Source organism: Nicotiana sylvestris, chromosome 9, assembly GCF_000393655.2.
Source record: "Nicotiana sylvestris chromosome 9, ASM39365v2, whole genome shotgun sequence".
Classification (NCBI taxonomy): domain Eukaryota; kingdom Viridiplantae; phylum Streptophyta; class Magnoliopsida; order Solanales; family Solanaceae; genus Nicotiana; species Nicotiana sylvestris.
Genome location: NC_091065.1, coordinates 130,539,911 through 130,553,841, shown reverse-complemented (window position 1 = coordinate 130,553,841; position 13,931 = coordinate 130,539,911). Strand labels below are relative to the sequence as shown.

The 13,931-nt window shown below is 37.3% G+C and overlaps 1 protein-coding gene across 1 annotated transcript; it reads left to right on the top strand.

Annotated features, from left to right (window-relative positions):
- The first annotated feature begins 9,382 nt into the window (after nucleotides 1-9,382).
- LOC138878227 (uncharacterized) lies at nucleotides 9,383-9,775 on the top strand. Its single transcript, XM_070157892.1, has one exon. It carries the CDS (start codon nucleotides 9,383-9,385, stop codon nucleotides 9,773-9,775), a length of 393 nt encoding a protein of 130 aa, XP_070013993.1.
- Nucleotides 9,776-13,931: the final 4,156 nt, after the last annotated feature.

Here is a 13,931-nt window from a genome sequence, read left to right as displayed (position 1 = left end):
GTTAAAAAGTTTGGCTAAACTCTCACAAAAGGAGCATTAATATGGTATTCTCTCTTACCTATAAATTCCATTGATTCTTTTGCTGAGCTTGCAGATCCATCTATAAAAGTACATCGTGGGCTCAAAAGGTTAAAAAAAAGGATGCAAGACATCTTCAAAGTTAAACAAAGGAGTACATAATTACTCAGGGAATTCGTAGGTAGATTCCAACGAAAGAGGTTGATGCTGTCACGAGTACCTGATAACTAAGCGACTATGGCAATCGCGAGCAAATTGAACGAGAAAAGTTATGAAGACATAAGGAGGTTGAAAGAAAGTTTGCGATAATTTCCTGCAATAAAGTGGAATGATGTATACAATCGATACAATACGAAGCTGCGAATAGAAGAAGATACAGTTGCATAGCCAAGGGTTGACAAAAGACCAAGTTCGAGACGCTCAGAATTAGAGAGAATGTCCGGTAAAAATAGGTATGAGCCCTATATGGGAACCACATGGCGAATCTAAACAAGAGAATGCACGATTTGATTCAAGATCAAGGAAAAAATACGTGAGTTCTTCATCCAGGTTAAAAAGGAACAGGGTGCCCAGAGCAATGATTCCGGTACTCAAGGAAGAATAGAGGATTACAACTTTAATATTTAACACATATGACCTAGTGGCTGTTGTAAGAGGGATGGGAGATAAGGTGAGATGTCCGAAAGAAATGATATTAGATCCAAACAAAAGGAACCCAGATTTCTGGTGCGAGTTTCATAATAATCATGATCACAGAACAATAAATTACAGGCTTTTGCAAGGAGAGGTCAAACATTTACTAAAACAAGGATATCTTACTGATCTTTTCAGTGAGAAAAGGAAACAATCATACATGAATAATAGACAAGAATCCCCAAAGCCCCCATCATTAATGAGAACAGTCAACATCATAACCGGAGGAGATGAGGTCAATGGAGTAACATACACAGTCGCGAAAAAGACATCAAAAGTTACTGCCACTCATGGAAAGCAAGTTCGCCAAGTCTTGGATGGTGACAATATAATATTTGACGATGAAGACATGGACGACTTGATGATTCCTTACAACGATGCACTGATAATATCTTTACTTGTACGTGATACTAATGTAAAATGAGTTTTGATTGATCTAGTTAGCTTAGTGAACATCATTTTGCTGAGAGTGGTAAATGAAATACAAGACAATGATAAGTTCATACCAAAGGAGTGGTCTTTGTTTGGATTTTATAATTCAAGCGTTACTACAAAAAGGGAAGTTGTACTGGCCACATTTACAGAAGAAGTCATCAAAGATACGAAGTTCCAAGTAATAGACACGGACATGACTTATAATATAATCTTAGAAAGACTATGGATTCATGATATGGATACTATTCCCTCCATATTGCATCAAGTTATCAAATTCCCTTCATAGTGGGGAATCTGACAAATTCATGGAGATCAACAAACTTCACAAAGTATTAATTCAGTGTTGATTACAAATACGACAACCAACGATGCAGATGCAAAATAGCAATTAAAGAATTTAGTTGAGGATACTATTGTTCATAGCTCAACTGAAAACACACAAGGGCAGACTGATGTCGACTCAAAACCTGATGTAATTCAAGAGCCAAAAGAAAATGAGAACATTAAAACAACCACAGAAGAGCTCGAAGTTGTAATACTATTTGTCCACTGGCCGGATAGAAAAATTTACATTAGAGAAAACTTGAGCCCAAAAATAAAAGATAAGTTAATTGAATTTTTAAGTGCTAACACAGATTGCTTTGCTTGGTCACATTCAGATATGACAGGTATACCACCGGAGGTGATGACTTATAAGCTAAATAAGGATCCATTACACCCACCTGTCAAGCAAAAGAAAAGGAAGCAAGAGGACTTTTAAAATTAAGTGATCCAGGATGATGTACAAAAACTTTTGAAAATTTGTTCAATATGAGAGGTAAATTACCCTGGCTAGTTAGCTAATACTGTTGTGGTTCCAAAAAAGAATGGAAAATGGCGAGTTTGTGTAGATTATACTGATTTAAATTAGGCCTACCCTAAAAATTTATTTCCTCTACCGCATATAGATCAAATAATTGATTCTACCACAGGTCATGAGTTTTTAAGTTTTTTAGATGCATATTCTGGTTATAACCAGATAAAAATGGACCCTCTAGATGAGAAGAAAACTTCGTTTATCATAGACAGAGGGACTTACTGCTACAAAGTCATGCAATTTGGCTTGAAAAATGCTAGAGCCACATATCAGAGATTGGTGACCAAAATAGTTCAAGAACACCTGGGAAAAAGTATGGAAGTTTACATAGACGATATGTTGGTCAAGCCAACACAGGCGGGGGATCACTTTCAACACTTGCCTGAGACCTCTGAAATTCTCTGCAAGTGCAGCATGAAGTTAAACCCGGAAAAGTGCGCTTTTGGCGTGGCTTTAGATAAGTTCTTAGATTCTATTGTTTCAAAAAGAGGTATTGAAGTAAATCCTGCACATATCAAAGCTATTGAGGAAATACCAGATATACTCACGAGTAAGAAAGAAGTGCAAAGATTAACATGTGTTGATACCCAATTTTTCCCTATATATAATTTTAATATGTCAAATACCTTCAAAACAACATATTTATGCATATATAAGTATGTTCAATTGTTTTATTATTTTTCCTTAGTTTTTAAAGGTATTTAAATCAATTTATTTCCCTATTTTATACATAAAAACCCAATAATTATTTCCAAAATTATTATTTTTGGTGATTCATTTATTGTAATTTTACATTTATGCTAAAATATAGCTAAGATAATTTTTGCATATTTTTAAAAATGTATTTAGTATTTTTAAAGGCTAAATTGCATAATTGCAATATTAGCCTCTTTTAGGATTTAATTGTGTTTATATTCATGAAAATGAAGTCCCGTATTTTTAAATTGATAATTATATGTCATAAATTATTTTAGTACTTTTAATTTATTTCCAAAAATCAATTTACTATTTGTTTTAATTTTAAATAGGAAAAAATGGCTATTTAAATGATAACCCAATTTTATTTCAATTATAGCCTGAAATGAGCCCAATTTGAACCCAATTTACCCTGGCCCAATTCCTTTTAAATCCAACCCTTTACCCATTTAAATGATCCAACCCGGACTCTCCACCTAACCCCTTTAATCCCAGCCGTTGATCGTTTAGATCAACGACTCCCATTACCCCTTTCCTTTTTTAACCCAAACGAACCCTTCTCCCTACCTCATTTCTCACGAACCGCCACCTCTGAATCCCTCTTCTCTCTCAACTCTCTCTGAAACTCCTACAAACCCTAGCCGCCGCCATCAAGCTACACCCTAATCCACCCTAACACCTACCTGATCCATGGCCTTCCGTGGTCATTTGAGGCTTGTACCAGCCTTCCATGGCTTCTATGTGTTTGGTTCTATGGTTTCACAACCAAACTTCAAAGGAGTTTGGTCCAGTCCTTGCTCGACTGGTGTTCATGGCCTTTCTCCGACCATCAACGACTTTTTCCGGCCATTCATGGCCTTTCGAGGCGGGTCCTTGACATTTTCTGGTTAGATCGTTAACTTTTGAGATCTTTCTCATTTATTTTGGGTTTTCTGAAACCCTAATCTCTAAGATCTTTCGATTTCTTTCAGATCTACCTTAGATCTGTGCTTACCATGAATTTTTAAGCATTTTTCTCGAAGGTTCTTTAACTTTGCTTTCAAAACGACTCTTTATCTTTTCCGGTTAGGGTTTTTCTTTTAAGTTATTTCAAAAATCTCTTCTTTGATTTTAACGTGTTTCTGATCTTGATGTGTTTTGCTCATGCTGTTCTTCTATCTGAGTTAGCATGTTTAAGACCCTAATTTCTTTTGGGCCTTAGTCGAGTTTTGAAGCTGTTTGTTAAATGTGTACATGTTTGTTGAAGTTCTTGCTTGACTCATCTGTTCACCATCTTTTGAACTCATTTGTTGTTGAAAACCTAGGTATTTTGGGTCTGAAATTGTTGTCTGAACATTCGACTCTATTGAAAGTCTTGTTTCGGACTCTCTTTTCTCTATGTGACTTATCTGATTTTTACTATCTTTCTAACTCAACTTTTATCGAAAACCCTAACCTTTCAAAGGGTTTCCTCACCTGCTACTATGAAACCTTTGCATGTTTATAATAATTTGTTTTCGTCCCTGTTGATTAAATGTGACTTGACCTACTTGATTATTATGCTTCAAATGTTTGCTTTACTACTGAACCCTAGCTTATTTCTACCACTACTGCATGTTTGTGATTATCTCTTTTGCCAATATGTTTGGCCTCACATGTCTGATGACCCGGTTCACTTTATTTATATGCTGAAGCTTCTTCTTTGATTGATCTTGGTCTTGTGACTGATTTTTAAAGTTCCCCTTTTATGAACACTGATTTCACTCGCCCATTCAAAATTGATTGATTCTTTTCCATTTACTATAACATTTAACTTGCTGAATCTATTTCCAGAATAAGCATATTTCTGTACTTACACTCGATTGCTCACCTAATGTTTTTACTACTCCTTTTATGACAATAATTAGTCTGTCTCTAAACTGATTTCATTCCTTATTTAAATCTGTTACTCCACGTTAAACAGTGATTCCTTAATTAAAGGGGAATCACTTGGTTAATTGATTCTGACTTGTGATTGTTTCCATGTTTGTGGTAGAAGTTTACTTATTACCTTATTCCTTATCTGTTTTCAAATTTATAAATACCCTGCACCTTCTCTTCTTTCAAACACACGAACCACTTGAGTTCAGAACACACACTTCTCTCAAAACTCTCTCTCTTTTCTCTGTTACTGCTTGTGTTGCTGCCTTGTTTAGCCGGCTGAAAGCCAAGGCTAGGCTGTGGGAAATTTGCTTACTTTTCTTTTTCTGCATTTGCCTCTTTACTGGTATGTTCTAATTAATCTTCCAGCATCAACAACAACATGTTTCTTTACTATTTCCTTCACTTTTGCCTATTTCCTGCTTGTGTTTAATCTAATTACATTACCAAGCATGTTGTAATCTTCCCCTTCCTCTTCTGAACTAATGTATTTTTCTTATGTATGAACTCTGTCAGTCACTTATTATGACTTATGAATCCTAAACCCCCATATCCCCTATGTGTTTGTGTTCTTTGGTTGGTTTGAGGGCATGTGCATTAGACATTGCTATGCATGACCCAAACCTAATTCTCCCTAGGGTCATATGCTTCATATCCCCTCTATGTGTTGTGTTCTCTGGCTAGTTAATGGGCATGCAAGCACCAGCTATTGCTGTGCATGTCCAAACATGACCCCTCTTAGGGTCATATGCTCCTACAATGTATTCCCAAACCCCTGACCCCTTTGTACAAAATGCTGATTATGTGTAGTGTTAGCTTTACTATTACTGTTTTCAAATTACCCTTATACCTTACTATTCTCAACCTAGTGTTAAACAAAATCTCTGCTCCTGCACTTCCACTATACTCTTAGACTTAGGTTCTGCCCCTCTTGTGTGAGCCTTGCTTTGGGACCCATGAGCTCCCTCTAAACTTGGACACATAAGGGCTGGCCCTTCCACACTGCACTCATCTCTATCTGGTTATGCAAACTTGGGTTTAAGCATTGCCCGGAGTCCCTTGAGAACCTCAGGGAACTTTGACACACTCAAGTATGAGAAAGACTTTGAAATAAATGGCATTTGAGGTGGTTTATTCCATAAATCAGAGAGGAAGTCAAGAATCAGGCTTCCTCTGGTTGTAACTTCTTCTTTTACACTTTTCTGATGTAATTCATTATTCAGTTTGTAATAATTTGTAATAAAAATTGGGGTTGGCTAGTGAAAAAGGGATGGGTAATTGTGCATGCTCAAGGGTAGATATCATTCCTATAAGATCTGTTGTTTTAAATTCTGCATGTTTAACTCTGCATTTAGATGTCATGCCTATAAGATCTGTTGTTTTAAAATCTGCACGTTTAACTCTACATTTAGATATCATGCCTATAAGATTTGTTTTTTTTAAATTCTTCATGTTCTACATCTAAAGAATATGCCTAAAGGACCCATTTTTTGCATGTTTAACTCTGCATTTAGAGAACCTGCCTATATGACTGGTTTAAATTTTGCATGTCTAACTATACATTTAGATAACATGCCTATAGGGTTTGTTTTGTATTCTGCATGTTTATTGCCACACTTAAACACCATGCACTTAGGATCTAAGTGGTTACAATGCGATATCATTAAAAAATCAGTACCTTTATAGAAATCATGCCTATAGGAATTTCAAGTAAATACTGCCTGTTTCATTTCACGTTCGACTAGATATCATGTCTATAGGAATTAAAATTAGTAATAATAGATATCCACGTCTATAAAATCTAAAACCAGTCTAGTTTAAAATCAGTCTAGCTCGAATTGTTCTGAATTAGTTTTAAACAGCCTTACTCCTTTATTCAACGCGATTTAGAAAGCATGTCTATAGGATCTCAAATCGTTTGTTGTAGAACTATTACTGCTTTGCTACATTCGGAATCAACAATAGATATCATGTTTATAGGATCTCACCCAAACACTTAGGCGAGCCTTAGGTGATACGACAATAAAAACTGAATCCGCCTTTGTTAATCAGTAATTGCTACAACCAGCAGGCAGGCCTGATTCGGACTTCTTATATGAGTTATGTAATAAACTGGTCTGCCTCAACAATTAAAATTCTCCTTGCCTTAGCACTTTAAATTCAGACCTTAACTATGTTTAAGTCATGCTATTTATGTGCTTTGTTTGAGGAGGTATACATGAGCCTTTTAGTTGTTTACATGTTTCCCCTAATATGCAGTCCTATGTGTTTTTGTATGTCGCCTTAGCTTTTTTACCTTTTGAAACCTAAAAGTCAGCCTAATATCCCTCCCCTTTAGGAATAGTAGTCCTAAGTTCCTCCGAGACTAATAGGAGTGAGATGGGTAATAGCATGCAATAGTGGTCGAGACCAATCCGTGCTTTAATACCTCGATGGGGTGGGAAAGGTAGATATGGATATGATGACCGGTGCGTTAATACCACATGTATCCCCTCTTCTGAGGAGTGTTATACCGGGTATCGCATTGATGTGATCTATATTATAAATAAACCTAGGACCTCCCCTCCCCTCTCCTTTCCTTTAATATTCCCAAGTATTTGTGAAAATGTGACTCCTTTTTCCAAAGTTCACCTTTAATTGTTCTTTCAAACTCTTACGTGTTTAAACCTAAATTCTCTACTATTTGAGCCTATACTTGCCTATTTGTTAATTGTACAAATTCACAAAACTATCTGGCCGGGAACCACACTAGTAGATCCTAAGGGGTGCCTAACACCTTCCTCTTAGGATAATTTCAAGCCCTTACCCTATCTCTAGTAATCAAGCAAACTTATAAATGAACCCTATAGGTGTCCTAATGCACCTTAAATCATTAGGTGGCGAGTCTTCAAATGCAAAACCGAGTTCCCAAAAGGAATGAGTTGTCTTATACCCAAGATGTCATAAACCCGATTTTCCGATGCAAAGAGGGAAAAAGGGGGCGCAACAACAGGTAGGATAGCAGCTTTGGGAAGGTTTATATCAAAGTCATCGGAAAAAAGTTTTAAATTCTTTTTAGTGTTGAAAAAGCAAAACCAGTTTGAGTGGACTAACGAGTGTCAACCAGCTCTGAAGGACTTCATGATGTATCTGTCAAATCCACCTCTGTTAGCAAAACCAAAAGACGGAGAGAGGTTGCTCATTTACCTTGCTGTATTAGAAGTAGCGGTAAGCGCGATATTGGTACGTGAAGATAAAGGTAAACAATCTCCAATTTACTATGTTAGTAAGTCTTTACTAGATGCTGAGACACGGTATCCTCACCTAAAAAAACTTGTTTAAGCTTTAATTATGGCATTGAAAAAGTTACGACCTTACTTTCAATGTCATCCAATTTCTATTATAATTGCTTTCCCACTAAGGAACATATTGCATAAACATGAATTATCAGGTAGATTAGCTTAATGGGCAATAGAACTCAGTGAATATAATATTATATATCAGCCTAGAACAACAATAAAATCGCTGGTGTTAGCAGATTTTGTAGCAGATTTTAGTACGAACATAGTTGCTGAAGTAGAAAAGGAGCTACAAGTATTTACCAGAGCTAATCTGGGGACTTGGACCCTATTTAATATAATTCCTCAAATGTTAAAGGAGCGGGTTTGGAACTGGCACGAAAGCTTGGTATTGAACAAATTTTGATCAAAACTAAGTCGCAACTAGTAGTCAATCAAATGCAGGGGATTTACGTGGCAAGAGAGATAGGAATGCATCAATACCTCAAACAAGTATGATAATTTCTTAAACATTTTCAAACATGGAGAGTTGTGCATATACTCAAGGAAGAAAATGCAAAAGCAGACGCATTGGCAAATCTCGCATCTGGCGCTGATGTAACAAATGTAGAAAATACTGTTATGGTACATTCATTTAGCACTTGACCAAACCAAGAGTAAGGTAAATTTCAATAATTTAACTTGGTATTGGAGAAACGAATGTGTGAACTTTTTGCAGTATGGTATCTTGACTGAGAATAAGAAGAAATCCAATTATTACTGTTGAAAGCTACTTTGTATTGCTAAATTCATGGAAATTTATATCACAAAATGTTTGGTGGACCTTTGGCACGGTGCCTTGGACCATCACAAACGGAGTATTTAATTAGAGAAGTACATGAGGGGCATTGTGGAAATCATGCCGGGGGAAGATTGTTTGTGAAGAGATTAATAAGGGCATGATATTATCGGCCGAAAATGGAAGAATAAGCAGAAAACTTCGTAGCCAGGTGAGATAAATGCCAAGGATATGCCAATAATATGCATCGGCCAGCAGAGCAGTTGCATTCAGTTATATCAACATGTCCCTTCATGAATTGGGGGATGGATATCGTAGGGCCTTTGCCTCAAGCTAAGGGAAAGGTACAATTCTTGTTAATTCTAATGGATTATTTCTGAAATTGGGTAGAAGTAGGTGCCTTTCAACAGGTGCGAGAAAAGGAAATTATGGATTTCATTTGGAGAAATATTAAATATCGATTTGGAGTTCCAAAAGAGATCGTATGTGACAATGGCCCACAATTCATAGGTGTGAAAGTCACCAATTTCTTCCAAAGTTGGAAGATTTAACGAATTACTTCCGCACCTTATCACCCAGCTGCTAATAGGCAAGCTGAGTCGACAAATAAGGTCATCATCAATAACTTTAAAAAGAGATTGGAAGAAGCAAAAAGCAAATAGCCAGAAGTACTACTAGGGGTGCTATGGGCTTATCAAACAACGATGAAAACTAGCACGTGTGCATGGAATGGAAGGTTTAATTCTGGCAGAGATAGTCGAACCAAGTACGAGGTACACACATACCACTGAAGCAACAAATGAGGAAGAGTTACGAGTAAATTTGGATTTGACAGAAGAAAGGAGGGAAGCAATACTAATTCGAATGGAAGCTCAAAAGCAGATGATTGAACAATACTATAACAGGAAGGCTTTGAGGTACTTCAAGATTAGGTACTTTATCCTCAAGAAGGGGTTCCGGTCAACAAAAGTGGAAAATGGTGAAAAGTTGAGTCCAAATTGGGAAGGCCCATATAGGGTTAGAGGCATTGCTGGGAAAAGAGCGTATGAGTTGGAAACCATGGATGGCAAGGTGTTACCATTGCATTGGAATGCAGTCCATTTGAAGAAGTATTACTTCTAAATGAAGTTAATACCCACAGTTAGGTATCACGCAAGTTCGTTTTATTTTTTTCATCTGAATTTTACTAACCATTTTAGATGATAGGAAAAAGGCTGGCCCGCACCAAATGATGATAATTGACCCGAAAGACATGCAGAATACTAAATTATTCCGATCTAGGTTACAAATTTTGATGGAAAAAGGGTTATGCAGTCATCATCTAAAAAACTATCTCCAAGTCTCATTTGTATTTTCCTTTTCAGGAAAATGACCAAAAGAAAAGAGTTGATCCAATGTTCGAGATTTCATGCCTCAATGCTCGAACATAGAAGGTTATACAAGGAAAGAAGATGTATACCAAGATCATAGATCATCTTGAATTAAAACCTTGAAGAAACCCTTGAAGATTTTCTTTCTCAAAGGCGTTCAAACTCGCAAAAAGGATACAGGATATTCCCACAATATTCTAGGTTAAGGCCATAAATTTAGTTATGAGAAGATATACCCAAATTCTTAAACCTGCTACAATGAAAGCAGTTATGAAAATGTTGTACAAACAATTATAAAAATGGTGTACAAACTTATCGATTTGAAAGTTCAAAAAAATAAAACTTCCTCAAATTACTTCTTGTTTCATATCTACTTCATGTTTCATATATTTGCACCAATATGAAGATGAGACGCCATCTTCATTAGTGTTGTTAATATAAAAGGGCCCTATTTTTAAAAAAAACCCATGCATATTGAAGTCGCGGTCTACTAAAGCATTTTATGTTCAAGAATAAGCTCAAAAAATCAAAGAGCAGAAACCGTAATATGCATCAAAAGCAATAAAGATATTTACGTCATTACCCCAAAAATTGGGGAGATAAACCTTCCAAAAATTATCCAAAAACACAAGAGAATTCCAAGAAAAAACCAAAAAGCAAACACTCCCAACAAAAGTCAGGAAATGGGAGAACTAGGGAGCATCATCCATGGGAGAAGAGGGATTAACCTGAGAAGGAGAGGGTTGAATATCCGCTTCACCAGGAGTAAGTCCATCTCCATCACCCCAGGAACATTCGTCCTCGGGTGTAGAGAAACTTTGATACTACTGAGTCTGTTCAATCGTTTCTCTAGCCTTTCCAATATCAATATTAAGGTCAAAACCTTCCTATCTAGCTTCAGTTAAAGTCTCGAAGTTAGTGTTCAAAAACGCCCAACTAATATCAAGTGATGAATTATCTTCAAGGGCTTTGTAATCCTCCTCACATGGCTCGATCTTAGCTTTTAACTTTTCTTTTTCTACTTCCGAGGATTCATAATCTGCCTTCAAAGGAGCAAGAGAACTTTCAAAGAACCGGATCTTATATGTGGAGGCACATAGGTCTTCTTGAGTTTGGCCCAGCATCTGTACCGGATCACCCGTGTAAACCTCTTTCTGATTAAGGAGCTCTTTCAAACTCCTTATCTCTTCAGTAGCCTTGGAATGTTGTTTAGCAAAGGAGGATTTCAATGTATCCTTATCTTTCTCAACTTGACTAGAAGAAGCTTTTAAAAATGCTAGTTCAGTGGAGACCATCCTTAGTTGTTGTTCCAAAGCTCCTTTCTCCTTAGTAAGAACGTCTTTCTTCAGTTGAAGGCTTTCAAATTGCTCTTTCCAGTTGTCAACCTCAGTGCGAAACTTAACTACCTGCTGATCAGTCCAAGAAATCCTTTTCATAAGCTCTGTACCTATCAAATTGATCTACAAAAAGATAAAAGAAGAGGAGTTATGAAAGAGAAAATAAAGAAAGGAAAATAAGTCCTAGTAATGGTTTCAGCTAAACATCAGCTTGCCCATATTTTCTCAACAATATCCCACTATTGGGGACTTCAATCAAAACTTTTTTCATACCCTGCCTGCTGCTAGAAGGCTCAGCTTCTATACGGGGGGGGGGGGGGGGCAGTAGCAACTGGGGCAACCATTGGGGCAACTGTAGGCAAAGAAATAGGGTGGATTAACAGTAGGTGTAACTAACAACACTAGAAGAGAAACAAGTGACAGCTCTTCGGAAACAAGCCCGAGTCCTTCTTCACCCTCAAAGCCATGGGCAAATAACCTTTCAACAAAACTTGAGGGAGGGTTGTCTAAGTTACCAATGTCTTCATTAGATATATCCAAAGGGACATTCTCTGGCTCATCAACGAGACTAAAAGGGATTGAATTTGAAGGAAGATCTTGAGAGACATGGGTTTCATCATCTGACACCACGCGCCTTCTAACACGCGATTTCCTCACTAAGGAACCTTCTTCGATATCTTATTCGTCATAAGACCCACGGGCTTCATCAAGTTTCTTTTTGGAGAAAGATACACTAAAAATCCTCTCCTATGCAGAGCTTACATAAAGCTGGACTATGGGAACAGATGTGCGGTTGATGCCACGAATGGCAAACCCTAATAAAAAAGGGAAAATGTTATATACATTAAAAACAAAGAACAAGAAAAAAGAAAAGAAACCACGGGAATAAAAAGTCACCGTGAGTCTTCACTTTCCATCCGAATTTCTGTAAAAGAAATTTCCAAGATTTTTTGTCCATGGAGGCAGCAATTAACTTTTTTTTCTATCCAAGTACGGAAGTCGGGAATTTCTTCGAAAACTTCCATGGTTGCTTAAAAAATGAATACACGATCATGCAAAAGTACTCAAGACATCAAAGAAAGAAAGAGAGAGAAACACTTGCGTGCAAAGTTCCATTTTTTCAAGAAAGGTCATGTTTTCATAACCCACTAATCCACTAGCGGGGGCAGCAACAAATCGGGTGTACCAGCCACGGTTACAGTCATCCTCGGAGCTAACTAAAACCTTTTTACTTGTAGTTATGAAAAAGACACCTTCACGAAATAGTTTTGGAGAATAAAGGTGAAGTAAGTTACGGAAGGTAAAAGGGAAGGAAACCAAATCCGACAAATAGCAAAGGCAAGCAACTGCCCTCCACACAATGGGACCGATTTGACCAAGAAAAATGTTGAAGTAGCGACAGAACTCAATAATCACTCAATCAATGAGAGGTCTTATCACGATCCCGGTTCGCCTTCCGTGAACCATCGTGATGGCACCTAGTCTCTATGACTAGGTAAGCCTAAAAATATAGAAAATAAACCAATCTGCTGAAGAAATACTAGAAACGAAGTAGTGAAATAAACAATGTCTAAAAGTGTCGCTCGACATACACAATAGCAACTCTCGGAATCTAAATACATTTCCCCAAAACCCGGAATCTCATGATCACAAGCCTTTGAATATCTACAAGTATCTAACTCCATAATGTCTAGCAAAAGTTAAGTACAGAAGGGCTAAAACTTAAAGAGAGAATAGAAAGGGACTCCTCGGTCTGCGGATGAGGAAGATATACCTCGAAGTCTTTGGGAAAGTTGCCTCGCCTCAAGGGTGATAGGACTGAGTCAAAGTACCTGGATCTGCACATGAAAAACATGCGCAGAAAGGGTATGAGTACACCACAACGGTGCTCAGTAAATGGCAAGCCTAACCTCGGTCGGGTAGTGACGAGGAAGGTCAGGGCCCTACTGAGGTTAAAAAAATATAAGGTTCTACAGTCTAGAACAAAAACAGTATATATAAGTACAACAGTAAAAGTAACACAAGATATAAAGGACAACAACCATTACTATAGAGGCAAAGTAAACACAGAAAGAAATACAACTCAACAGAAAGATAACAACCGAGGATCTCCCAGGATACCGTCTTGTAGCCCCAAATGTAAATATCTAGTGGATCTCTCGAGATACCGTCCCGTAGTCCATCTCATAATGCGAGGGGATCTCCCAAAATACCGTTCCGTAGTCTCAAATGTGAATACTCAGTACAGGGGGAATCTATCAGGTGTAGTCCAGTAGTTCTAATGTAAATGTGTACGGGGATCTCCCGGAATACCGTTCCGTAGTCCCAAAGTAAACATATAGGAGGATCTCCCGGGATACCGTCCCGTAGTCCCAAGGTAAATGCACAGCAACAACAAGAAGAGTACACAGTTCAATTCAAGTTCCATACCAAGGTAAAATAGGTATTTCTAACTTAGCATGCTGCACGTAATCCAAATAAGGCAGTTTGAACAAGTAAGACAATTAAGTCAATTAGACATGCTTTCCTAAGGTAGCAACAGGCTTAAATTACAAGTAATATAAACAGGAA

What these genes read in the sequence shown, in the direction of transcription:
- LOC138878227 (XM_070157892.1), top strand. Translation starts at nt 9,383, where the DNA reads ATGGAAGGTTTAATTCTGGCAGAGATAGTCGAACCAAGTACGAGGTAC.